This window comes from Charadrius vociferus, unplaced genomic scaffold (assembly GCF_000708025.1).
Source record: "Charadrius vociferus isolate BGI_N301 unplaced genomic scaffold, ASM70802v2 scaffold309, whole genome shotgun sequence".
In the NCBI taxonomy this organism is placed as follows: domain Eukaryota; kingdom Metazoa; phylum Chordata; class Aves; order Charadriiformes; family Charadriidae; genus Charadrius; species Charadrius vociferus.
In genome coordinates this window covers 2,349,871-2,377,376 of record NW_009661370.1, presented here as the reverse complement: position 1 = coordinate 2,377,376, position 27,506 = coordinate 2,349,871, and the positions used below count along the sequence as shown (strand labels likewise).

Sequence of the window (27,506 nt, the reverse complement as noted above, 5' to 3'; positions counted from 1 at the left end):
ACTACTGTTATGTCCCTAATGTGCGCTTTAGACATTGCCAATCCTTACCATCTTCTTCTAATAATTTGCTTAATTTTCATACTGTCCCTGTGGTGTTCAGTATCATATCGCTATTGGTAAATTGAGCACAGCCTCAAGTGTCCTATAACACGAAACAAAGCTCTTTCAACTTTGTCATCCACCAAGGTTCAATCAAGCTTAGATGGGTAAATGTTAGAACTAAAGTACACACGATGTAATTCCCATCCATTCTATCTAAATTCATATTTCTGTGTTAAATAATCACTCTTATATATGACAGAGAATATCTGTTTCTAAAAAGTTGTGATGTATTGTTTGCTACATGATCCAATCCTTTAAAAAACTCATGCTGCTAATCTGATTTATTTCAATGGGATTATTTCCAGAACTAGCTAATGTTATAAAGGTAACATAAAAGTGCAGCACAGACCTTCAAGCACAGGTGAATGAGTGAAGACGTGAAGCAAACAGGTCTAAGTAGATATTACGGAGCTGTAGTGACAATGAAATAACTTCTTTTGTGTTTTTTATTTCTTGCTGAGTAGAAAGCTAGTAGGATTGGCAAAATACTGCTGTGATGCCATTACGGCTTGTCCTTCAAAAGACAGGCTGAAAATATATTTATTATTTCCACTAATAGCTTGTCTTGGTGTAACGTTTGTATTTTTGGAAGTCTGATGTTTTGTTTTATTCTTTAACTGAGACAGGCCACTTTTTCTCTGTTACGTCCAGTAAACCAGGACAGTCAGCGTTTCCCATTAGGCTTACTCTGCTTGAAATTTATTATCTCACCATGCAGTATTTACAAAGGAATCTCAGTGAGGAAATGGGCTGTTTGTCTCTTGCTAGCATTGCTGTACACCGCTAACAGAGGGCTGGTGAAAGCCGGACAGGAACATGGGTAATTTGGCTCCTACGCTTGCGTTCTGCATGTACTTCTGTTTCTGCCCGGTAGTGCTCTTGGTTCCTCCTTTGCTCCCACGGGCTGCTGGTTTTGTGATGTAGTGATTGGGAACAGCATGGGGCTCTATATTCACCTTGCACGTGGAGCCAAAAGACTTCTCGTGCCTCCCCTGCTTGGCTAGTTTCTCTAGATGCGGAGCTGGCTCCCAGCAGCGAGGTGCTAGGAACCTAATCCTGTTTATCATACTGCTCCCACTGTTGTGCTCCATTCTCAAGTGCCTCATCCGCATTACCTGTTGTATTTGGTGTAAGAGAGGGCAAAATCCAGCTTGCCGCCTATTTTTATCTGATTTCTGTTGACTGTAGGAGTATGCTTATTACTCTGTCTCCGACCTCTGAAATTACAGATCTATTTTCTTCTCATCGTTTTTTTCTAATTGCTGTGAAAGTTCTGTAGAACAAGTTTACCTACCGCTGGAGTAATTAATAATAAATTGTAAATTAATAAATAATAAACCTGCAGAGCGAAATGATGGAATTTCCAGGTTGAACAGATAAACCCACTTCTTTCTAAAGCAGCATGGGATATTCAGGTAGTTGGATCTCCACAATACAAAGGAAAAGAGAAAGTTTTTTTCTCCAGTAAAAATAATCTCATAATTGTTCGCTTGCTATTTAATACTTGCCATGCCATCACTACATCTTAAAATAGGTTGTCATAGAAGATGTCGCAAAGAGAGTGTGTCTGGTTCTGGTTTATGAGTGGTCCCTCAGCTACTTGACAGATAATAGCAATGCATTAGGATTATCAAACTTGAGAGTTTTGGATGGGTTCTAGAAGTGTTTAGGGAACTGGAGGCACGCAGGAATTTGGTGGTAGAACACACATGGTACACCAGCACACAGAAAACAGAAAATCGTCTGTACAAGTGTGTGCAAAACTAGAGGAAGCTTTAAAGACCAGTGCTGCTATCTTGGAGCAAACAGGCAGGCAGTGTGGTGAATAGACAGCACTGTTGAGATGTGCTTGCATGATTCCATGGCCTAGAGATAAGACTCGTAGCCTAAGAATTAAGCTATTGAAATTTGGAAAAAAATGTTGGGGAGGATGTCCCAGAAACCGCAGCAAAAACAGTGCACTGGGCAGTTGTCTTGCCTTCAAAAATAGAAATTAACAAAAAAATCAATGGCATTGGTCACAGTGATGAGAATGGTTTCCAGGTACACCTCCATAAGGCATGTCTGCAGGGATCAGTAAAACAGAAGAGCTTGAGCTGAATTTAGAGATCCTCCAACCAAGTGCACTTACAAGTATTAGTCCTGTAGTGTCATTTGTGTTGTGTCCATTATGAAACCCTGAAATAGTAAGACATGCTGAGACGGCAGTGTGCATTAATGCAGGTGCTGCACTAGAATGGTTTTCTGGTTTCTTCACTGGAGCTGGCTTGCAGACAGCCTGCACCAAGTTGGGGCAGCAGAACTTGACCTGTTTGCACCTATCTGTCCTGCCCTCCACTGTTTTCAAGTCCAAGCCAGATTGGATGGATGGGGCAAAAGCATTTGTGCTGCACTGCTGTGCTCATGGGAAGCTACTGCTGGAGTTCAGCAGCTAAGGGGTAGGGATTCCTGCAGAGCCAGAGCTCTTAAGACCAGTGTGGCCTTTTACAGTCATTTTGTTTGTCCTAGATAAGAATACATGCCTTACTCTGATCCAGGGGTACCAGTGTCTGGCTCGACAGCTGGTTGTAGAGTCTTAAATAATCAGTAAGCTCACATGGATGTAAGAAAGGCAGCAAATACACCACTTTCCCAAAAATGTGATTTATGTTGCACTGAAAGAGAACTTGTTCATTAAAACCCAGCTGAATCTCTGAGGGAGAGCTAATGCACCACAGTCTATTCTGTCGTCTCCCACAAGAACTTGCTGGCAACTAATCTTGGTCAGTGATGTTAATGAATGGAGGCAGATTCCTCTCAGAGGGATTTAGTTATTAGCATACCCCATTAGATCAGTCTTGTTCAACTAAACAATTAAAATAACAACATTAAAATAATCATGAAAGTGTATTCCCAATATGTGGTTCCACCCACGCACACACACTTTGATATTGCACAGATGATAGTTCCCATCTAGATAAATATCTTCATTCAGAACTGCCTTAACTCCCAGAAGTTCCCAAAAGCAGCAGCCCAGTCGCCTCCCACTTTAACAGTGGAATCCTTTCATGGAAAACTGGATTTATTATTGTCCTGTGAAAAAGATGCACAGTAAATCAGACTGAAATACAGTGCCATAAATCTCCATGAGTCAGGGCAAGGAAGGACAATCATTTCAGTTGTTCTACGAAAAGAATAATGGTTCTGCACTTCAGCATAAAATCTCATCTTTCTATATCCATAAGTCATCAAGCAGAACAGAACAGATTCTGAAAAAGCATTCCTTCCGTATGAATGTGCGAAATTCATGGCATTGCTAAACCTTTTCAGATTTTGATGTTGTTGTCATAAGCATCAAGGCCTAGTTTGGAAGTCATCGTGCAGTCACCTTTCTTAACTTTGCTAAGTAAACGGCAGTCACCAAAGCAGTGAAATCACTGATGTTTGCATGGAGCTATTAACCATTGCTTGAGGGAGGTGTATTGGTCAGGTCACGCCTGCAAACAGAAATATGAGGTGTATCTTCAGAAAATTGCAGAAGTTGTGAGAATTCCTCTATTGGTCAGTGAGATTTTTGTGATCAATATAAGGACTTATTAGGCATTTGTTTCAAATGTAGTGGTAGGGTAGATTTCTGTGATTGGGTAGCACATCATTTTGTATGTAGATCTGCTGCATAGGTACAGGTGCCTACATATACCACGTATATACACCATGAACTACATACTACAGTTTCATGATGTATGTTCTGATTTTTAAGGTAATGTATTGAAAACATCTTTATTTAAGCGACATCTTTGTGGCTTAAATTTTATTACCTTGAACTCTGCACGTGCCGTAACAAAGAACTCAATTTAAACAGAAATTGTGAGAAATAAACTTGATCTTCTAGTTTTAAGACTGGAACTTAGTGTTAATGCTAAATTGGAATAATATGTTTTCAGCTATCTTTTCAGGTATTTCTTTTGTTTTCCTATAAAGTTAAAAGCTTATTGCCCAATATTGCAGATGGAAATGGCATCAAGCCTTAAAGTTGTCTCACACTTGTTTTATGTATTTTTTTTTCCTCTTAATTCTGTTCAATGCTAACTTACGTAAGAGCTATGCTGACTTTTATTAGTGTATTAAATCTCTGACATCTTTGGCACACATTACTTCTGTTTCTTGCACAAGGGGTGTTACAAATTAGTTAGAAATAAACAGTTTCTACACCCCCAGGGGCAGCATCTGCCATGATTTGAGGTAGGAGAAAACACCCGGGTTATGACCTTATGAAATAAACAGATTAATATTCCTCTCTCTCATGATGATACAACTATAGCATGCATTATTACTATTTGTTCATGTAGTAGCAGCCAGCTGACACTTCAGCTGAATCCACTATTTCACCAAGTATAAAGAGGCATTTCCGATGACCTGAATGACCTTTACCTGCACATGCGACACAGGGAATTAAGGAAGCATGAATCGGCGTGTTCCCAATTTTACTGCTAGGGTCAGGAGGCACGAATATGATGTATCAATTTAATTCCAAGTTTTCTTCCTAGGACAATATACCAGGACCATATCTTTATAGGTCCTCTAAAGGAAGCATTGTTTACATGTTGAAGCAGCCAGAAACCCAGCTGAAATCTAAGGCGGCTACTCAGAAGAATAGGACAAAGAGCAAGTATGGATTTCTGAAACAGCTTTTCATATAGGCTATCCATTGTCCTGGGACTGCCTCTGTACTGTTTCACTAAATTACTTCATCTATCTAAAGCAGTTGGATTCCTAGCTTACCTCAAGGTCCTGCACACTGAATTTAATCAAGGTTCAGTCAAAAAATAATTAGATGCTTTGGCCCTCTGCTTACATCAAGAGAAGAGGTTTCTAATTCTGATCAGGTAGTCTGGCAAGGCTCAACAGTTACAGCAATAATTCATATGCAATGTCATTGTCCCTGTTTGTGTGCACAGCACGCCTGCCACCAATCCCTATCCGGTTTGCAAAAGGAAAACCCACTGTGTGTGTCAGTAACATTATAAATAATGCATCCAATTAGTCAACTACGTGCTGTTGCATTTCCCTGAAGCCCACGAATCTGAAACCACTGAAGAAACTGTGCACTTAGAGAGGAATGTTTAGACACGAATATTGCCCTTATTCTGAGGTCAGTCCTTTGGACTCTGCTCTCTGTGTTGTACAGCAGAAGACGTACGGAAGCTGCCCCTTGCAGCGTTACATAGGATGGGAACAAATACTAAGAGCTCGTGCTGTGATTTGCAGCTGCGTGAGGAAGATGCAAGATAAGGGCTGCCAGGATGGGCTCCAGCGCAGGAAAGATGGAAAGAGGCAGTGGGATGCGTGTGTGCGTGCGTGCGTGTGGTAAAGGAGAGTCCAGGCCTTTACAGAAGCTAGCAGAATCTTTCACTTCACCTTTTAATTTTTTTTATTCGCTGAGGCAGCGAATTGTTTAATGTCATATGAATGACACCAGTGCTGAAATGCGATGCAGCTTGCCAGCAGTGAGATGGAGGCCAGCACAACGTGGTCCTTTTCTTCCCAGCCTCCACTTTTCTTTGATATAAGGAACAAAAACTGTGTTTCAAAAGAGAAACAGAATCAAATTAGAATTCACATTAATTAGATTTCCTGCAGTAAAACAAGAAATAAATCAAACATGATCCTGGAAAAATGGTTTCTTGCAGTTGCAAGCTTGCTTTTCCCCTAAAGAGACACTTGTGCTTGCTTTGAGGGGGTAATGAAACTGTAAACTGAAAAGTCATTTGAAAATGATAAATTAGGCTGTGATTATGCCAAGTGATATTAATTATGCTGATAGACTCTATAGCAAGGAATTTTTAACTGATTCAGTTCCACCTTCTGGCTTGCTTTGACAAGTAGCGATGTGTTGGGCTTGGTTTGGTAGTGAGCTTCATCAACAACAGTAAGAAAGCCCAAACTTGCAATCTCAGTTCTGTGGTAGGTTCTACATGAACATCATCGTGTGATGAGTGGTACATGGTTTAAATAAATTGAGTTTGTATTATTTGTATAAACAGAATTATTTTTGCTGAGTTTTCCATATCAATAGAGCAGATGGCTGAAAAAGAAAAATCAGGATGTTTTTTTTTCTAATCTGACAAGGACAAGGGGGATTTTTGGTTTTCTGCTTTGAAGATGCATTGCTACCTCTTCCTCAGAAAGTTCTTTTTAAACCACACCATTTTCAAACAAGCTCCCCTGCTGCCTGGCTGTCTAGCTTGCTTTGCATCTGTGTGGCAGAAACTTTTAGCAGAAATGAAATGCTGAACTTAATTTTGTTTTTTTTTCAGCATGGATTTCTTCAAATCAGGGTGCTATGCAAAATAGTGGTGGGACTACTACTCAGTGTAAGGTGAAGTGGAAATTAGTAGAGCTCTGCAGTGCAGTTTTGTGGTCTTGACCTGTAGACCAGCAGAAAAAGGAGTGGGACACAAAAAAATAGCAGCCCCTAAAATATGTCCTCTGCCTTATCATGGCAGCTTTTTGCCATTAGGTAATAAAAGTAAAAATAATGCATGAAGCTGTAACTTCCCTGGGACTTTTATTCTGCAAGAACTACAGACCCAAATCTAACAAATATACTTTCTAAAGGTGAGAATTAGACCAGTGGACTGCCAGTGACTGCCAATTCAAATGTACTTTGTCAGTTCCAATGGGGTACAGTCCGTCCACTGATGTCCCTTCCTTTCTTTTAGTGAGAGCATGTCACAGCTTTATACTGACATTTGGTGCCAATGTTGGGTGCACTCTATCGAATGCATCGCCTTTTCTTGGTCACAAGCTCAGATTTATTTCCAGCACAGTGGCTTGAATGACAGTTTTCCATTTTCAGTGATGGGATAGATTTCCCAGCTGAGGCTGAGACTGAATTCTTATGTCAAGGGAAAGGGAGTTTTTTTCTAGTTCAGTAGAAATTCTGCCTGTCAATTATTTTCAAATCACTTAAAGCCAAAATGATAGAAAATTAACCTTTGGCCTTAGATGACAACAACATAAAACCCACACAACTGTGGGACATAGGCCAGGCAAGAGAGATCCACGTGCAAGATTCACAAATTGATTCACTGGAGAATGGTTGAGTTGAATCTAGGAGTTTCAAAATACCATTTATTCAGTAAAAGTGTCTATAGAAAATAGGAACAATAGTTACAATGAAACAGTTAATCTCAAAATTTAATCTGTTTGAATTCTTTAAATAATTTTCAAAGGCAGTTTGTGGTTTTCAAAATAACGGGGAATTCAAGTAAGAACATTTATTGTGCCCTAGATGATTTTTGACATCCAAAGATGCTGTTAATTTAAATTTTGCATTTATTCACTCTCAGATAGTTTAAGCTAGACAGTTTTACTAACTTTCTGAGAATACACTGCTTTTCTATTTGTATTAATCTTTTCTATTTAGTATTTCCCAACAGTAGTTTAGCTCCCATGTTCTTGCCAACATGGAAGGAAAAAGTGGAACTCAGCATAAAGCAGGGCCGTGCTGGATTTGGATTTCACTGAATTACTTTTGATTTTAATGTAACAAAGCTGTGAAGGCTCTGCACTGCATTACTAGCCAAGCAGGGAGGGAGGATTTTGGCTCAGGATGCACAAGAGTAGGTTGCAATTTCTAGTGAAGTGTTAGCTGAGATACGTGCTTTTGCTGCTTTGATGGACTCTAATACCTGCATAGGTTTTGTGAGAGAAGAGCCAGGCGGTGTTGCAGCCTTCTCGGTGTCTTCAGCATCAGGTTGCATTTTTGGTTTACATCAAAGTGGTGATTTTCTGAATGGGGTCTGTTACACTCAATGAATTTGTGATGAGTGCTACTTCTGTAATCCTGTTATAGCAATGTCTGCTACAACAGTCACATCATCAATACTACGTAAAGGAACGCTTTTACCTTTCTCAAATCTCTTTGTCTCTCTCTTCATTGGTGGTGGTCACTCCTGTCAGAGCACCCTTCCCCGCCTGCACCGCCACCACTTAGCTGTTACCCGTGCCTGGAGTGGGACTGGCACACGTATCTGCTCAGCAGGTTTCGGTGAGAGGTAAAGAATAGCCGCACAGAGGCAGCATAGATGATGCTATGTATGATTGGAAAAAGATTCCCTGAGCATTAAATCATACTAGATAAAAACATACGGGAAGATTTGCTGCAGGGGTCAGGCAAGACTGATAACCAAGTGAAAAGGAGCCGTATGTTTGGAGTGCAGGCTAGCCAAATGATGGGAGCACATTTTATTAAAAGATAATGAGTTTACCACTGTAAGTATCTGTGGTTGGTTCTAAGGTGGTAAGTAATACATTGTGTATTATTTTTCTTTAGAAGCTATTGAAAACCTTAGGTCCTTTTAGGCCTTAGTAATTGATTTATCAATATAGCTTGTTTTTTGTTACTCCATTACTCTACCCTGTTGTGATTCTGTTTTGCTCTGTCATTCATTTGGAAATTGGTCATTAAAAATATCACAGGCTTGAAATGATAATTAAATACATTTTCAAACACAGGTAAACGGCAGATGCACACACAGTCCTGTATGTAAATAGTCAACTTAGTAAACTTAGTGCGCAGTAGACTACCTGTATTAATCCAGAGTTTCTCTAGCACAGGCAATGGATGCCCGGCACCTGCCGGCGGCCAGTGCTTTTGGGCAAATGGCAGTTCATGCCCAAGGAAAGCTGCCCATCATTTTCAGGATCAGGCTCAGGCGTAAGCAATTACTAAAAACTTTTTATTTGAAAGAAATGAGCGAGGAGTTTTCTAAATCCTCCTACTACGTTTATCTCAATTCGGATAGTGCAAGCTGTGAACCAGATTGTGCCACTCTTATCTAGGTCAAATAGTACCTTGCCTACACAGTGGGGTTGTCTCTTAGAGTGTAGCTCAAGGTAAATGTAAGACACACTGTCTGCTCTGCACAGTGCAGCGTAAGGACACATCGTACGGCCTGTCTAACCCATGATCCAAATGTATTTGAAAAGCCTTGCTAACACTGTTTCTCAGTTGAGGAAGCTTACAGCGTTACGAGTCCACAACCTGTATTTTTTTGGTTCTTTTCCTGTGTTCTTTTCATTTCGTATATGATGCCTACAAATGTACAAGGGGAAAGAATAAACAGAAATTCCTATTTGTGAAATCCTGCTCTTTGTCCAGTCCAGTAAGGAATTCTTCCTTTTCTCATAAAAATCAGTATTTTTCTAGCTAGGCCATATTTGTTACTTTTTGTAGCTTACCTGATTTCTGTAGTTAGAGCATCATTGAACAGTGGGTATAAGCCACCATTTCTTGAATCTTGTTTAACCATTTAATTCTCTGGTGATTTAAGAAAGCCCTTATTGGCCAAAAAAAAAAAAAGGAAAGACAAATGGTGCTTTGGTAGACTTTAATACTTGCTCTGTACAAATGTGAATGGCATGGGGAACAAGGAAAACCAGCTCCCATGTCTGTCATTCTTTGAGAAGAACACTTGTGGTGGCTCTTAACAAAGAGGGAAAGAAACCTGCTCATGAGAGGACACAAAATTCTCTATCCAGAAAAACATTCTTGTCCCCAGCCCCCAGCACATGCTCTGAAAATGTCACTCACAAGTAACTCTGCAACTTTAACATCCAAATATTTCAGTTCCATCTTGAGACAATCAAATTTGTGACTAATTTCCTTTCAGATTTATCTTCCTTAGTTTTATTAAGAGTTTGATTTCTTGAGATCTTCTTCACTTTAATTTTTCAGTGATGTTTTCATTACTGCATGAGTTGCTTTTAAAAACTCAGGATGAAGAATCCTTCCCTTGCCTTAAGAGCTCTTGCCCTGAAGGATTTTACCTTAACAGATACCTCAGATGCTGCTTAGCTACAAGTTTCGGTCACTGCAAATCAGGGAGCAGCACTCAGATTTTGCTTCTTTCAGTATAAACGTTTTTTTCTGCTTCTCCTCTGAGACTATTAAAAAAAAAGTCTGTAATAACAGCAGCTCTCAAACTGAAGAGAAAGTCTTTTCGCTTATCTAGATGACATACCACTTCATACTAAATCTGTCACTAGCACATCCTTGCTGCCCACTCTCTGCAATGCCTGCAGGATAATAGGCTTTGTGATTAACTGGGAAAAGAGCAGTCTCTCCTCACCTCAGAGTATGGCAGTAAAAATAGGCTTGGTGTGGAAGACGCTTCTGAAACAGAGTATTTTTTTGGTCTCCAAACGTACTGGGGCTGGTCCACATGAAAGGAAGCGGCTGGGGTTTTACTGCATACACGTGTGCACTGTTTGTATTGTTTTCAAGGTAATGTAACTTACATAAATCAAGATGGTCATGAGGTGACAGGCTGACATCAAATGAAATGAGGTCTGCACAATAAGCATCAGAGTTGCTGTCTGCCCTCTTCCAGTAACTTTGAATCTACTTTTCAGGTTCAGTGAAATTTGAACTTAAGTTCATAAAAGCTTAATGAAAACAGGCAGCTGGGTAAAGAGGATAACTGTGTTTTCCCAGAGAGGGAAAGGAGGAGCCCGGTCTGTATCGTGTACCAGGGAACTCACGTGGGGGAGAGCTCTTATCACGGCTTCAGAAGCAGGGAAAGCTTTGATCAGTGCTTGCCTCCAGAGAAGCCAACTGCAAGACACAACGCCGCGGGAAGCCAGGGTTCGTTACTGCACTGTAAATACATCTCCTGAAATGGCGTCGTTCCAGTCTGTGATTTGAGTATAACTTTCAGTGCAAAACGGGCTGCTCCCCGCGCACGGCTGTTCGTGGGGAGAGGCTGGCAGTAAGGCATGGCTAATGCTTCGTTTTACAGTCAGGCTAGGTGTGGATCTGTAAAAATTGAGCTTAAAAAAACCCCGTTAGTGCCCCAGGCATCCTCCCCACCTCTGCACACAGGGAAGCACTTAGGCAGAAGGGCAATCCTTTAATTCACGGACAGGGAGAGGACACACCGCAAGCGCTCCTGCTCTGAGGAGAGCTGCTCACGCAGATGCAGTCCTGGCAGTTCTGGTGTGCTGTGAGGATACCGTTTTATCTTTACTTTTAATAGAAGGGATAAAAGGGAATCATAATAACGGGACTGATAAATGAAAGGAAAACTGTAACCACATAATTATGTCAGAATCAACTAACCGCCATGAAAAGCCGATTAAACCACATTATGCAGATACATGTAACAGAATACTATTAGTAAGTCCTTTGCAATGGCATGCCTGGCAATTAAGAGGACAGTATTGGCGGCACACAGTGAAAACAGTGATAACATATAGTTAAAAATGTTTGGAGACAAACAGTGCATAGAGGACAAGGGACAGCCTAGAACTGAATACAGGAGCATCCTCAAAGATACCAGCACCCAGGGGAAAACCCAAAGATGTTATTCCAAATAAACTCTTTGACTAGGATGTCAGGCATGGCTTGGAATAATTTATACTTATCATCGAAATGAATTTACTGGCTTACCCATAAACGAAAGGCTGCAGTACAGCAAGTAGTCTGTGTTTTCCAACTCTCCATGAATTTCAGGTTGTGCAAGCTAATGGAGGACTTCCACAGTTTTTTATGAATTAAAGAAGCTTGCAGAAATATTCTGATTTAGGCAGTAAGAATATTAGGCAACATTCCTGTGGTTGCAACTATTCAGTAAACATTTGGGAATGAGATTGCTCAGCTCTGTATATTCTTCTGTATGTAGTATTTCCAGGTCAGGGACCTAAAGGAGGTGTCACCCATCGAGTTTCTTTCTCATTGGAGTATTGCGATTTGTTGTTTCCTCTCACCCACCATAGAAAGAGAGCTGGAGGTTCAATTCTGTCCTTCGGAGAATTGTACAAGGAGCGAGAGCTGAGATAACAGTGTGGGGTTCAGAGTTCCCACAGGCTTTACAGAAAGATACGTTCCTACCAGAAACTACTCCACGTAACTGTGGAGAGCTCCTCTAAGGGAATAAGACCAGTGGAGATTTTTTGGTGTCAAAGGATAAGCACGCTGGAGAGTTCATACTCCCCTTATTTTCCTCCTCATGTCAGACTTTCAAGACATGCTACCAAGAGAGTTTGCTTGCAGAAAACTAGCATGAATGCTTTAATATTTATCCTACATACTGTTTTCAAACATATACATAAAGGTTTTCTTCCTGCTTTTTTTTTTGGAGATGGCTGAACTAGTGTGAAATGCAGATGAGAGGTCAATAGCATCTGTGCCCACAGCAGTGCTTTCCTGAGCTATTACAACGCAAAGGAAGCGAGAGAGTGTGCGTGTGGTTACGCCTTGATTACAGAAGCCAGGCAATATGTTTATAAATTAAATTCTGTCAACAACTTCAGTACTAGGGATCTGTAATTAATGCAATCTCTGCCAAACGAAGATTTATGATGACCAGGAGACATGCCTTTACTTAAATGGAGATGTGAGACTGTCCATAGAAGGATAAAGCATTAAATTGTACTATGATGTCTGTATTTACTTGAGATATTTTCCCTCATACTTTATATGTGAGAATGTTGATGCTTACAGAGTACTTTCCATGAGAAAAGTATCATTATCTCCATTTTTGCATGTGAAGAAACTGACACCCAGAAATTTGGAGTACCCTAGGTAAGGTACCATGTCATAGCAATGGGGGAATTAAGAACCCAACCTTTTTGTGTCGTAATTGGGTATGCTATATACTGGATCATGCTGGATTTAATAGCACAGTAAATTTAGCTACTGATAGTATTAAACACCTGATTTTTCATCCTTTTATTTGAAGCTGGAGCATCATATTTCTTCTCCAGCAGAGAAATAACTTAAGTCCCTTTCTTTCGCGTTTTCCAGAACTCAGAGAAAACAAATTGTTTCTGAAGTACGAAACTGTCACTGGTACCAGTTCCTACATCATCCAGCACAATGAATGGATTTCCTGTAAACAAAATAATAGAAAAATAATAAATAAATAAAACCACTGTAGCCAAGAGTAGTAAACTTTGGGCAACACCTGTAACAATATGGTGCCTATGACAAGTGGGTATTGATCCTAAGTTGCATCTGTCCATACGGTGAGCTGTATTCTACCAGGTCCGCAGCTCTGACATACACTGAACATACAAACCTTGTTACAGCTTTTGTGTGCTCTTGACTTTGAAGATTTAGCTGATGTGTTTGCCTTTAAGAGTACTGTTAGGAATGTTCTTGTAGTTGACAGTACTGCTGTGAACTCAAGGCACGCTTCTGGAAGGTACCCCTCAGACACTCCTACTTTCTTGCTGCGTACTTCCAGAGATCCATCAGTCAAAATCCCACTAATGATACAAACTTTTAATTTCACAGATGAAGGAACTTGGTGTCATCGTATACAACTGTAGCTGCCTGGTGCTGGATTTACAAAGGATATTTGCCCTGTATAGCTCATTAAGATACAAGAATAAAATACCTCCAAGTTGGTCTAAGAGACTATACGGAGTGTACGATACTCAAAATAAACTGACGCTGCAGCTGAACGAGACAAAATCAGAAGCTTTTGTGTCGGTAAGTTCTGAATAGAGTTGCAAAGAGGGAGGGAAGGGAAGAAACTTATTTAACCCACCAGATTTTTGGAAGACCGAGAACTTTAACATCTGCTTACTCTCCTAATATTGTCCTTTACAAACTATGGAGTAGTGAGAGCAGGTTAGGCAGATGTTAGTAGCAAGTGTGAAAAGAATCTCAAGCGTCTTCTCACTAATGCAGTTCATAGTTCCCTGCAATAAGTCCATCATAAGGCTGTGTTCTCCCTGACAGCTACTGTCAGGGAGATATTACCATGGGTGGTAATTTCCATGAATAGGAAGATATAGGGTGGAAATTAAGCCTATACTTATTTTTTTAAACTGGCCCTAACTGAAGAAGAAGCACATTACTTCTATGTCCTTAACCAAAGGCAGCTACTAAAATTGAGACTCATATGAGTGACTGGAAACTCAACTATAGAGATAAGACCACTACAGCTGTCACCTACTCAAGACAGAAGTTGATTGATAGTCTCATAGTGCTGGAAAACCAAAGCATTCTGTTCTCTGGGAAAATGGTTATTCCAATAGGTACACTTTCGTGAATAAGCCTGTAATTGAAAGGTTTTTAAAAAGTTATTTGCCTTTTCCTATGATGCAGAAGAGACAAATCACAATTTATTTATTTATTTATTCATTCTGATTTCTCTGACATAGCTCTTACATGCAATTTGCCAGGACTAAAGATGTGGCAGAATTTAGTTTGAGCTTTATTCTTTTTCCCTTTCTCTGTAATGTTACCGCTTTTCCTCTTGCGCTCAAAAAAAGATAGGGAGACTCTTCAAATTAGGTTATTTATTTACACAAGTAGCTAGAAGGTGAATGACTTGGGAGTAAATGAACTGTTAATCAGACATCTAAAATGATACAGAATAAGCTTGATATCAGAGCTTGCATTTTTATCAATGTAATTTATAAGGATTAATTCTCTTCACGCTGTTCCATTGAAAGCATTCATATTTCTGTAGAATATTATCTACTTTAGCTTTATTTTTAAATGACATTTTAAAACTTCTAAAATTCAAGCAGCAATCCCCATGGAAGCACTGTCTGTGTGTGTATTTTTAATGGGAAGAAATGGAGCAGTCCTCCATCTCAGCAGTGATGTAGCAAAACTGGGAAAAAGCGCACAGAGCGATAGACGTGATGAAAGATGCAAAACCTCATTTTGGAGGTAATTACATGAGTAAAAACAACCCCTTTGTCAGTTTGTGGTTTGTTGTTTTGTTTTTTGTTTTTTTTTTAAATCAGGAATATAACGAAGTTGCTAATAGTTATTTACCCTTCGGTATAAAACAAGGGGGAAAACCCCGTTGCTTTATAGCAGGTTATGCATAAAACACCCCAAGGCCCGTAGCACCCTTTCAAGTTGTGCAGCCACTGGCCTGGCTGTTGGTGCAGACGAGTGGTTACACAGGGCAGGGTTTGCCCTCACCTGCTGGGAGCCACGCAACATTCAGGCGTCCAGGATTTTTCACACTCCTACAATCAGTGGAGAGACAGAGAGCTATTTTGGAGTGAAAATCTGGCAGTGCCTAAGACAGCCAGAATTAATAGGCAACTGAGGAAACAGATGCTTCCATTGATCCTGGAGAGTCCTAAGGACTAGCTTAAATTAGAGACTGACTTCTGGACACTTAGTTGAGGAGCTGTAAAATGAACTCGTACTCCCTTCTAAGCAACCTGTAAGAAATGGAAGAAGCCTGCTGAAAGCCAGTCCTGGAGGGGCACACAGTGATGAAAGCTGGGCAACGCCAACTTTAAGGAAGGTGGGACCCTAGACACACACAGGGGGAAAGGGGCTCTACAAAAACTGCTCTTCTGCAGTTTGCAGAATGTTCACTTCCTCCCTGTGATTTATGTTTTCCTTTCACGTGGGCAACAAAGGCCTCTTCTCTTGAAATCTCATTTCAGAAAACAAAAGGAGTCACTGGTATTCCAGAAGCTCAGATCAGTGAATTCCAACTCCAAGAGATACCTGAATTTGTAGCCACAGCCAGCTGGGCTGGTTCTTCCTTCCTGAAAACAGGCTCTTCAATGATTTTCTCGCTTACTAGCCAATTCTCCGTGTTTGCCAGCGTGCCCCTCTGAAAGGCAGTCCTGGAGCTGCACTGGGCTGGTTTGGTGGAACTGAGTATTAACATTGCCGTCTGTTCCTGATCTAGTGATAAGTAAAGAAGAAAGTCTCCACAAGCCAGGCTGCTCACTTACGGCCACTGCGGGGCAGGGGCGCACTGTGCCGCTCCTTCCCCCAGCCCTGCATTGCCCTTCCGCCTGGGGCAGCACACCCCCTGCCCCGCGGCATGGGAAGGCACTGATGCCCACTGAGAATAAGGGCCCATTTCTGCGAGGGGAAGAGAAGTGTCAAATGGGTATTTGATCAGGATAGCAACTACTACACAACTAATGCTGAGGAAAGTACTGAAGTAGCCTGTGACGACTGGGGGGTGGGGTGAGCAGTGCCACAGGGTAACCAGTGGAGTGCCCAAACACAAGTGTTACGGTGAGAACTTTAACAGAAGTTTTTCTTCTAATTATCTTCTAAATGTCTCACTTTCTGGTCTTTCCATTGACTGCATCTGAAAAAGACAATGCAAAAGAATTCCATTCTTTAGCTGTTCTGTAACTTAAAACTTCTATTCAGGAAAATAGTAAGAATGCCAGAATAAAATCTCAGTGCAACAGCCTCCTCAAAGTTTCAGATAATAGACATAAATTATACTTAACAAAATCACTTCACACTTTTTCTTGAATCGAAACTCATTCTTTGCAAACGTGTTTCACTTTCAATGTTTGTTCTGTATAAAACAACATGCATAACATGCAGTCATTGAATTATTTTTTTTATTCTCGGAAATTACGGCTCTAATGTTGCTTAGCAACAAAATAGTCTTCCAGACTGCCTGATAAAATGTAAAAGGTTTTGGTTGTTTTCCTTAGTATTCAGGAATGGATCTGGAATATTAGTCTTGAAATCGTGCTACGGTTAATTTTCTAGTATTTTCTGAACTTAGTTGTAATAAATCCTTAAGAACACCGGTCAATGATTAAGAAACCCCTGTGAATAGGCATGGTACTGAAAGAAAAAAGAGACTAATCAAAACCCCAGGATCCGTCCCTAAAGAAAACATACGCATGTAGACGTCAGCTGCAACCCAAGCAGATAACAAAGATGAGAAGGTGATACAGCAGCAGGAAGGTAGAGATGTGGCGGGGCCAGCTGTTAAGAAAAGGACAAGTGACGCCCACTGTAGCCCTGTAAAGTGCCCTTAGCAACCTCTGCTCCCAGGAACCATGCCATTGCCTGTGAGCCACATGGCAGGTGGCTCCGCTCCCCTCTCCCCGCTCGGGCGGAAGAGCAGAAAGCCCCAGGCGCCTCTGCCCCAGAGAGGCGATTCCTGCTGGCTTCGCCTCGCGCACACGTTCCACACCCCTACACACGGGGCAGAAAAGCTGAAATCTGGGCTTACCGCTGGCTGGCTCAGTACCAGGTAAAGAGTTAATTTATACCTGAAGCGAGGTTTTAAAGATAAGTTTCTCGCGATAGTGACTGAGCAAACGGTCACTTTGTGTGGAACTTTAAACAGAACTGATGTGATAGACTTAATTCATGGTCACAAGTGATGGATCAGTTTCATGTGGCAAAACCACAGATATTACTCCACCTAATAGTAACCAGTCTTGGAACCCTTTGGAACAAAATTCTCTGAAACGTAACTTCAATTAGAGCTTCTTTGATGACAGTAGATGTTTTGAAGGTTGTGTCTTCTTCATTTCGCCCGCAGGTGCATCTAAATGGTGAGGCTTTCAAGGGGAAGTTAAGCAAATAACTCTCCTTGGTACCTTCGAGTATTCTAGCAGGACAGTTGCAGGGATCAGCCAATGTTCTCTACTAAAATAAAGGGTACCACTTACCATCTCAAGAAGAAGGAGGGGGAGAGAAAAGAAATCATGCATTTTTAAATGACATATTTGAACTTTTACCTTCACAGAATTCACCTAAACTCTTCTGCCCAAAGGACAGAGTCCTGGATATTGAAGCTATATACAGTGTTATCGACGATGCGAAGCAGTTTGTATACATCGCCGTCATGGACTACTTGCCCATTGTCATTGACACCAATGCTAAACGGTGAGTGTTTGTGTCCGGGACTAGCGTGTTATCTCATAATGCCAATAAGGTCTGCTGAAGAAAATGAACCCACAGGAGAGTAGTTACTACTGTGGACCAATTTCTTGGGGCCCAATTCTGCTCTTATTGAAATCAGTGAGAGTTCTGCCATTGACTTAAATGGGAGCAGAATTGGGACCTAAGAAGACATTTCCAGTTCTGGGTCCTAAGCTTTGGATCTGCCTATTGAAGGAGATCAGAAATTGTCTAGTCTGACCATCTGCAAGTGACTGGGACCCAGGAACACAAGAACCTGCGTATATATGATCCTATTTCTTACACTATTTTATTCACTATCTTGATACCACAGCTACTGGCATTTTATGAGTAACATGCAGATAATTCAACATGGCGGGGGGGAGGAGAGCGTGTGGTGTTTTAAGAGAGAAATAACATTGTGAATTCTTGTATACAATGTGGGTGATGTCATTATTTTATTGAAATATACATACACATGGAAATTCCAAATTCAGCACAGATTACATTTGAGTTATATCACATTTTGGTTAACAGAGTTGCTAAAACCAGACAAAAACGTGTAATTTTTAAACACACTGTTTGTATCGACCATTAAAAAGCACTCATGACCCAAAACTGGAGCCACAGTGCAATAAAACGATCCAGCTGAGAAGGCCAGGATCCAGTGGTCTCTCCTACTCTCCGTAACAGTTGCAATGAATTGAGCGTCTAGTAAAGCTCACCATTCCATCCATGCACTTTGAACACAGTTAAGCAAAACTAAACATGTAGTTACATGCTTTTTCCCAGTTTTGCATAATTAAAGACATTTTGTTCACATTTGTCAAAAAAATAACTATCATTTGACTGATATCAAGCATAAGCTGTTTCACATCCACAAGAGGGTTTTTCCAGTTAACTCATTATGTACAGCCTCTGTCGCAGTGAAAGATCCATGGGTAGTGCTGTAGGAACCTCAGTTTCACAATGTGCATCCCTAGCATTTCTTCTTGATGTTGGAATGTTCTTAGTATGTAGAACTGTTACAGTGTTGGAGTTACTATCTCCTATACTCTTCCTTACTTTGCTCTCATGGCTGAAGAATTCAGAAATCTGTTCCTGTTCCCTTACTTGTGTAACCAACAAAAAAACCTTCTTGTCCCTCTGTCTGGGCTGGGTAAGCAGCACCCTCTAGCTGTAGCTCTTTCTGCTTGTTCTCTGGCACCGCAAGAGCTCCACTGCTCTCACCACAGGCACTGGTGACACAGGAGTATCCCTCCCAGCTATGGGCAGACAAGGTACCTGTATTTTGTGCAAGTGTTTTGGCAGCTCTCCATTCACCTATGCAGATGGAAGATGTGCTCGACCAGCCACAACCTCACTGTCCCCCCAGTGACAGCAGTGGTGCAGGGCAGAATGACACAAAAAAGGGTGCTGGCAGATCTGTTTAGTGAAAACCCCTTTAAGTGAGAATGGCATTCCTTCAATGGACAGAAAATGAAATTCGTATGTGTTTAGTTTTCTCCATGATGTCTACACGTGGCTGCATAGAAATCCACATTTTTTTTTTTAGTTCTCTGAATATATGGTATTCTTTCTCCACAGGTACTGGCCATATTTAGATGGGAAGATAAGAGAAGCATTAGTTTTACGAAGTATTAAAGTACGACTTCTCATAAGTTTCTCAAGAGACACAGATCCCCTTACTTTTAACTTTGTTTCGTCTCTGAAAGCTATTTGCACTGAAGTTCCAAGCTGTAGTTTGAAAGTTGTAAGTATAATTCATATTCCTTTGAAATCTATTTCCCACCCCTCCCCCCAAAAAAAAAATCAAGAAAACTTCACAACTGAGAAGCGTTTTCTGTTAATATCAAAGCCATTAAATTTCATTAAATAATACAGGCAATATAATATAATGAACTGAATGTAATATAATGAACTAGTAGTAACAGGCATAGAAATTAAGATAGAAAAACAGAATGATGCCAAAAGGCAGTCTGTGTGGTGGACAGCCTGTGTAAACACAGCAAAGCTAACAGACTGAACCGTAGTCATATGTCTTCTTTACACTGGCTGATAAACGTGACAGCACAAAAACGCGTTTTAGTCTGGATTCGTGTAACCTTACTGTTCAGCTGTGTAAGCATCTATTTTTCCTTTAGTCAAGTACAAAGTACAAGAAAAAATAATGAAGATTTTACATTAAATTCAGGCTACAAATTCAGAATTGTGAAGACCAGAACAACCATTATGTGACCATATTAGACATGCAATACAGGAAAGTGAGAAATACCATATATGTTACATTTGTATTGGAGACCAGAGTGTATGGTTAGTACTACTTTCAGTTTGATACAGCTCATTTTTATGAAATTGAGGCACACTGGAAATCGGCCACCTTGGATGAATTTTTCTTGGATCAATTTCTTTTGGGTTTTTTTCAGATAACTGTCTTGAATAAGCTGCTGAATTATTTTGACTTCTTAAATTAATAATTCACTAAATCATTTTGGCTTTTTAAAATCAAGAAGAATTGTAAAAAACAAGTACTATTTGTTTTATACACACTAAGTGGTATTTATGCGTATCTAAAAATAGGGATTTTTGTTATAACATACAGTGTTATTACAACTTTCCTAGGTAAGAAGCAGCATAAAGCATGTTTTTAAGTCAAACTGCCCATACATGGCTGACACTGCTTAAGCCACTTCAATTTTGAGTAACTTCTGGCTTTTTCCATATTTACCATCAAAATTCTATGTAGGTATTCAAGATTATTTTTTATTTAAGTGGCACTTAATACTCTACATACCCATATCCATTTCCATCTATTTACAGCACGTAAAATCTTTAGTACAGAATTTGTCTTGTCAAGTACTAAATGCTAGAAGGGAAAACAAGTCTTTCTAGACATCTATTCTAGGTAGATAGTCTAGCTAGAATATCTGTAATTAGAAAATAGAAATACAATTTCCAGTAAAAAAACCAGACTGCCCCAGATGTAAATAGTTGTAAAGGCACAACAGCCCTTGATTACCTCTGTGCTGTGCATCACATCTGCCACACACTGGGTAAGTCACTGCCTTAAATAAGCCTTGGTAGGAGAAACAGCCCACGGCTCCGAGTTTACTGGCATCAATTTCATTTTGGCCAAAACTGTGCCACAGGTTTCATTACAAAGCACTCCTTTACAAAGTCAAAACATGTCAGATGAGCAGGTTTTTTAAAACCGCATTTCCTTTATATTCATCTGTTCTAGACAGGATCCAAGTGAAACACAACTATGTGTATGTGTATGGGGGAGAAGGAATAGCTAACAAGGTAAAAAACTAAACTTAAACCTTTTAAATTATTGGAAAAATCTGCTTTTCCCTTTTTGGTTCTGCTTTGGGCATGAGGAAACATAAAGTCAAACTAAACTGTACAGAAAATATTGTCATGCAGACATGTATTGTATGTGTTTATACACAAGAACACTGACATTTTAAGAGAACCTGAAGTTCCAAGTTCTGATTGAAATTATACTTAAAATTGCTAAGCTGTCCTAATACCTCAATATTGCTCTAACAGAAATGACTCCCCATCTTCTGTTATCTTGGGGACAATATATCCGAGTCTTACACCGGCATATTCAGCATCCTTTTTCTTTCATTTAGCTTTTGCTCCCTGTGATATGCCTTGTGATTGTTTTCCTTTTTTTTTTTTTTTAAGCCCAAGGAAGACTAGTTTGGCTAGGAAGTTTCCAGGGAGCGCCCATGCCTTGCTGCAGCCGCAGGGTACACTGTTTTGCCAACGGCAGCAGCCTGAGGTACACAGTCATCTTGGAGAAGGCTGTGCAGATTTAATTCCTCTGTCAGATGGGAATCTCCTCCTGATTTCCTGTGGTCTTTGACCAGAGGAATGGAAGTTTTGGTATTGCCTAACTGCAAGCGTGTAGTTAGGGCACTGCAAACCTGTTATGCCAGGCAGCCTCCTGAGTAACAACAGCTACCAACCGCCGTGCCTGCAAGTTTTCAGCCTGCTGGTGAGGTGAGGGAGGCAGGGACTGCAAGACATGATTTCCTAGTTGCAAGTGCTGAATTCTAACAGTGTGCTCTACCTTGAAGCAGGTTTTTTTTTTTTGCCTTTGTCCATAAAACTTTGACAACACTGGGCTAATTAACATCATCAGTGCAGTTAGAAAACGATTATTCCCTAATTATGCATTCCTCAGCATCTCACCGAGTCCAGTTCACGGTGAAGAGTTCACCATTGTGCCTCTTGGGACCTTAATTCCCGTACTCCTTAGCCTAACTCTCGAAGGAGCGGTGTAAAGAGGCCAGCTCTGTCGGGTGCAGTGCGGAACAGAGAAAGGTGGATGTATTTGAAAGGCCCATAGAAAATATGAACTGGAACAAAGTGTCTCTAGAGAACTGGAGACCAGGAAGGGGCGGCGTGGAACAGACATAGGTAGCTACAGCACAGGTTGTCCTTGAGCCTCCACATGAATCTATTTCTGAGTTGTGCAGCTGTACTCCTGCTAAGGTAAAAGAAAGGAAAAACTACACCATTCACTAATTCTCAGAAAGCCAGAAATGCCCTAGGTGTAAACGAAGTGTTATGAATTAACTATGAAACCTTTGCTCCTAAGCACAAATTTAATTTTAAAGCTCTAAACTCTGAAAATAAGAACAGAAAAGATGAATGATAAGTCAGCAGAAGGTGGCGTATTATTACCATAACACTGCTGCTGGAGGCACATGGTGGTACATGTTGGCTGTGCTACTTAATGCCAGTGCTGGTCACTTGCTCATTAAGCCGCACTGTGTATTCTGTTTGTGAGGGCAGGTGAGTTTCCTACCGCTATCGGTATTGTCAAGGAGTTAACTGCTTCTCTGCTGTTGCTGGAGAACTCGTTAAGATTTTCAAGGCCTCTCTCTTTTCCTACCTGAATCTGATACTTTCTCTCTTACAAAGTTATTATACAAACAGAACACTAACGTATGGTTTTTTCAATTCAGCACATCTGCTGATTTTTTTTCAATTTGACAATTCTAAGCTTATACGATTATTGTGCTTGACTGTTTTTACATCAAGGTATGTAACTTTGTGCTAAATTTGGTAACACTGGGAAGAAGACAGCTTGTTACATTTTGTTTCCTGGCACCGTGTACTTCACCCAGTGGCCGGTTTTAGACTATTCCCTAGAATATTAGTATTAGTCGCGCAGTATCTTCCATATGCCTGTGAAGAGTTACTGCCAGTACCCTTGACAGACAGCCACCCTGTGGCTACTAACCATCTCTGCTCCTGTTCTGTTGGGCCAAGAAAAACATGAACATTTTCTTCCGGCTTTATTAAAAAATTCAAAACCCTTTCAGAAATACTCAGCTCCATCTCTGGCTTGCTAAGTACCTGCTTTCTGTGGTGGGTGCATGTTTGCAGAGCAGTTCCTCAGGCACACAGCTGCATGTCTTGATGCTAAGAACTAAGCCCCAATATCTAGTGAACTTTCCTTTACAGCTGTTAAGATGGTTTGATCTAATTTTTTAAGAAGTGTCATGCTATAATTGTTAATGATGTTAAATATCTGCAATCAAAGACATGTTTTCTCCATGCAGCTTAGTCAGATGTGAGTGTTCAATATAAATCTCATTTAAAGGCCAGATACTAGCTTTACATAGAATAATCTTTTTAATGCCCTTTAGAAAGCCATAATTCTTAACAGTTTGGGTTGTTGTGCTTGTTTTTAAATTCAAAAAACTATCTTTGGAATTTTGTTAGTATTTGAACTCATTACAAAAATTAAGCTGTGGAAGATAACAATGCCGTGTACAGGTAAGTAAGCACACAATGACATACAAAACTCAGAGACTGTTTAAGGCAACAACTCTGTGCCAGTTATCAATCATAAAATTGCACCACAGTACCACTGAAAAAACAGAAATGCTTTGAATTTTATTTCTAATGCACTAAAAACATGCTTCAGCCCTAATAAACTTTCATCATTGAGGGGGAGTGAGATTAGTCCAAGAACAGAGACTCTCCTCCTCACTGCTGGAACTGGCAGGAGCCCAAACTAGCCTTGATATTTCACACACGGTTCTTCCAAGCAATTTTGATACAACCTCTGACAATAGAAGATTTATCATGATACATTTTCCAATGGGGAGGAGCGAGATTCTGACAGAGTCCACAGCATAAAGTGTTAGATAAACCGAAGCCTCGGGGCTACTCTACCTTTTGTCTGCAACTAATCCATTTTAATTAGGTTTGGTAATAGTAACTGCAGATAAGCTTGTTCAGAACTTAGAGTTCTCCAAGGAAAACCAAACTGTAATGATCAAGACTGATGATTAAGAAGTGAGATTTTTTTTTTGAATGAGTAGTTATACGCTGTTCTGAAGCAACCAGTGGTATAAAACCTAAAGCTGGTGCTCCTGGTAACCAGTAACAATGCATTTTGCAACACTCAAGCCGTTTACTGCAAACCAGCTTGAAGCCTACCTACATCATCACCTGGGTAAAGAACGCTTTGCAAAACTAACTGCCTGTGTGCTATGCACACACCCTTATTTGATTTACTCAAACCGGTGATGTAGTCTACCACAGAGATCATTACATTTCACTAATGAATTTAGCATTTCACAGTTGGGTTTTCAAAGTAGTAGATTATTTGGAAAGCCGTCTCCATAACCTAAAAAGGATTCATTCAAGGTTTGTATCAAAAAGAGCACTGAAAGAGATGGCTTTTGCATTATGGAAAACAGACCCCCAAAGAATGGTCAAGGAGTTTGGGGGTGTTTTTTTAATACTGTTTTTCAATGTCTTAAGTAGGTGTGATGTATAGCCAGTTACTTTTATCAGTAATTTCCTGTAAATTACGTCTGTTCTGAGGATCTACACCATCACGTCAATCAGTTTCCTAGTCATGCAATAAATATTTAATTTCTTCTTCATCATGTTATTCTCTACTTCTGGTTTTGGAATCTGTGTCTAGTTATTAGTTTCCTTGGTGAAACAAACAATACTTAAGATTTGTACTGGAAATCTCATTTTTTGTCTGGCACTGATGCAGGCATGGAGTGCATACAGCTCGAGAAAAAAAAAAAAAAGATAGGTAACTCAGACTTCACCCTTTAGGGTAAACCAGATGCGTTTTCTCTTGTTGTCTGGTAAATCTGATCTCTCCATATCAGATTTAATCCTGAGAAGTTTCTGAAATCAGCAAATTTCCTGTTGGAAACTATGCAGTGTGTAATATAAAGGCATTAATTCAGCTTGTTGGTATGCCTGCCAATCCAATCCTGAAGCAGACTTCAAACCCCAATGTCCCTTGATGAATGCGGAAATGAGCTGAAGAGAAGTTCCCAGCTCTTATCATGCAGAACACAAAGATGGGGTTTTTTTGTTCATTTCGTAGCCTTTATTACCTGGCACTGCACTGCCTTTAGTATGCGGTGGCCATATACTTTGTATAGTTCAGAATGCCAAGGCACAGTGAGTATCACAAACTATGAGAATTTAGAAAGAAATACAATGTGCAGTGTTTTATTAAAATTAATGCTTGGCTATAAAACTCAAGCTGTTCTGTAGCACTAACCCATTTTCAGGAGAGAATGGACCATGTTTTTTCTGCCCATTATAAAACAGTTCTCATTAACCTCCACTCCATTCTATTTTATGGCAGAAATTCTTTGACCTTGAGGAAGAGAGCGCATGCTTTCTTAAAGAACAGAAGAACACTTCCCTTCCCAAATTAAATCGTAACAAATATATGGTAACTGATGGAGCTGCATACATTGGTAAGTAGCCACATCTCAAGAAATTCTAGTTTGTAGCCAAAAGCCTGAAATAACACCCATTTGTAAATGAGGAATCTACAGCTGATATGCTTGTTAATTTAAAATAATAGTCTCATTTCTTTGGGAACCTGGGTGAAGATGAGCTTTGAGCCTCTTCTTATTTAAACCCCCCCCCCCCCCCATGAATCAGCTTCTCAAAAGCAACATTCTGCTTTCAGTATTTAAAAACAGACTGAAAACACACACACCCCACTTTATGAAGTAGGAATACATTGAATTATTAACGTAGTCTCTGTTTCTGCAATCCAGTGAAGATGGGCTGCTCTCCATTTCCCATGTTATTACTAAAGCTATGGTGAATCCTGGTCAATACTGTACAAATGCCTTTCATCCTCATCTTCTGAAGTCTTATTCCTTTTATTGTAATGGCATTTCAGACACCCTTCTTTCATTAACATTAGGTACATAACTAATTGGCATTTTGGATTAAAGGTGTATTTAAGTGAAGTCATTGTATGGCACCTAGCAAAAGTTCATTATCTGTCAAATGCTCAAAAACTCACCTTTTAAAAAAAGAATCTGACTGCTTGAGCTGTGCGTGACTGCTCCCATCCCCCTGGCACCCTCCATTTAAGTATTTGTAAGTATTAATAAGATCCCCCCTCAATCTTCTTTTCTCTAGACTAAAGAGATCCAAGTCCCTCAGCCTTTCCTTGTATGAGAGATGTTCCAATCCCCTATTCATATTAGTAGCCCTTTGCTGGACCCTCTCCAGCAGATCGCTGTCTTTCTTGAACTGGGGAGCCCAGAACTGGATGCAGTACTCCAGATGCGGCCTCACCAGGGCAGAGTAGAGGGGGAGGATGACCTCCCTCGACCTGCTGGCCACACTCTTCTTGATGCACCCCAGGATGCCATTGGCCTTCTTGGCCGCCAGGGCCCATTGCTGGCTCATGGTCATCTGTTGTCCACCAGGACTCCCAGGTCCCTTTCCACAGAGCTGCTCTCCAGGAGTTCAGCCCCCACCCTGGACTGATGCATGGGGTTATTCCTCCCCAGATGCAGGCCCCAACACTTGCCCTTGTTGAACTTCATGAGTTTCCTCTCTGCCCACCTCCCCAGCCTGTCCAGTTCATGCTGTAAGGTGTGATCCATTTTAAATTCCTTCCAATAGCCACATCAAATTTCAATACCTTACAACCTGTCTACACAGCTGGGTCCTTAGCAGAGTTGTTTGGGTTTTTTTTCCCCATTGTCCTTGCATCCTTGGAGAGATAGAGAGAGATATATACACATAAAGAAAAGAAAGAAATATTGAAAGCTGTGTGAAAGTAATACAAATGCATGTTAAGGACCTGATGTATCTTTTACTTGAAAGCGTAGGAAGAAGTGCCCCTTACGAGAAGGCTTCAATTTACCATCCTTGAGAAGTAGCTGAAATGACACTGAAAGGGTATAAATTTCTCAGATACCTTCACGTTTTATGTATGTTCAGATATTGTTTTAAAAGGTGACTTTTAATTACAGCTTTTTTTTCTCTAAAATCTGCATGTGTTATAAATGTAGAACTTAAATAGCTATAGTTTTAGTGAAATAAAAAGAAATCACTGAAACATTTGGTTTACCTGTTTTCCATTAATCCAATTATCTTCTTTGCCTTGTGATCACCAGGATGTGAAATGCTCGTTCATTACCTCAGATTTCAACAAAGGTCATAGTAACTGGCAACAAACAGTAAAACCTGTTTTTCTTTCCTGAAATAGTATCTATCAATGGATAATCTGTAAAAGATCTATTGGTTTGGCTCAGCGTTATGGAGCAACCACTGCCCATCCCATCTACTTTAAATTGTCCACACGGGGAAAAAAAAAAAAAAAAATTAAGTCCTGGCAGTGAAAAGGCCAATGAGGAAAGTAAATGGAGTAATAATACAATACATGCAAAAGGAAGTGCAAGGTAGTTCTGAATAAATAAGAACCTGTTTGAATAAT

General features: G+C 40.3%; 1 protein-coding gene across 2 annotated transcripts in view; it reads left to right on the top strand.

Moving 5' to 3' along the window:
* PLD5 (phospholipase D family, member 5) overlaps positions 1–27,506 on the top strand; it is a 185,038-nt gene that overhangs the window by 156,948 nt on the left and 584 nt on the right. For both annotated transcript variants that reach the window (XM_009893639.1, XM_009893640.1), the window contains 4 exons: positions 13,385–13,582; positions 17,595–17,734; positions 19,337–19,502; positions 25,401–25,515. In XM_009893639.1, the coding sequence (XP_009891941.1) occupies positions 13,385–13,582; positions 17,595–17,734; positions 19,337–19,502; positions 25,401–25,515 (619 nt within the window). The remainder of the gene's footprint in view (positions 1–13,384; positions 13,583–17,594; positions 17,735–19,336; positions 19,503–25,400; positions 25,516–27,506) is intronic.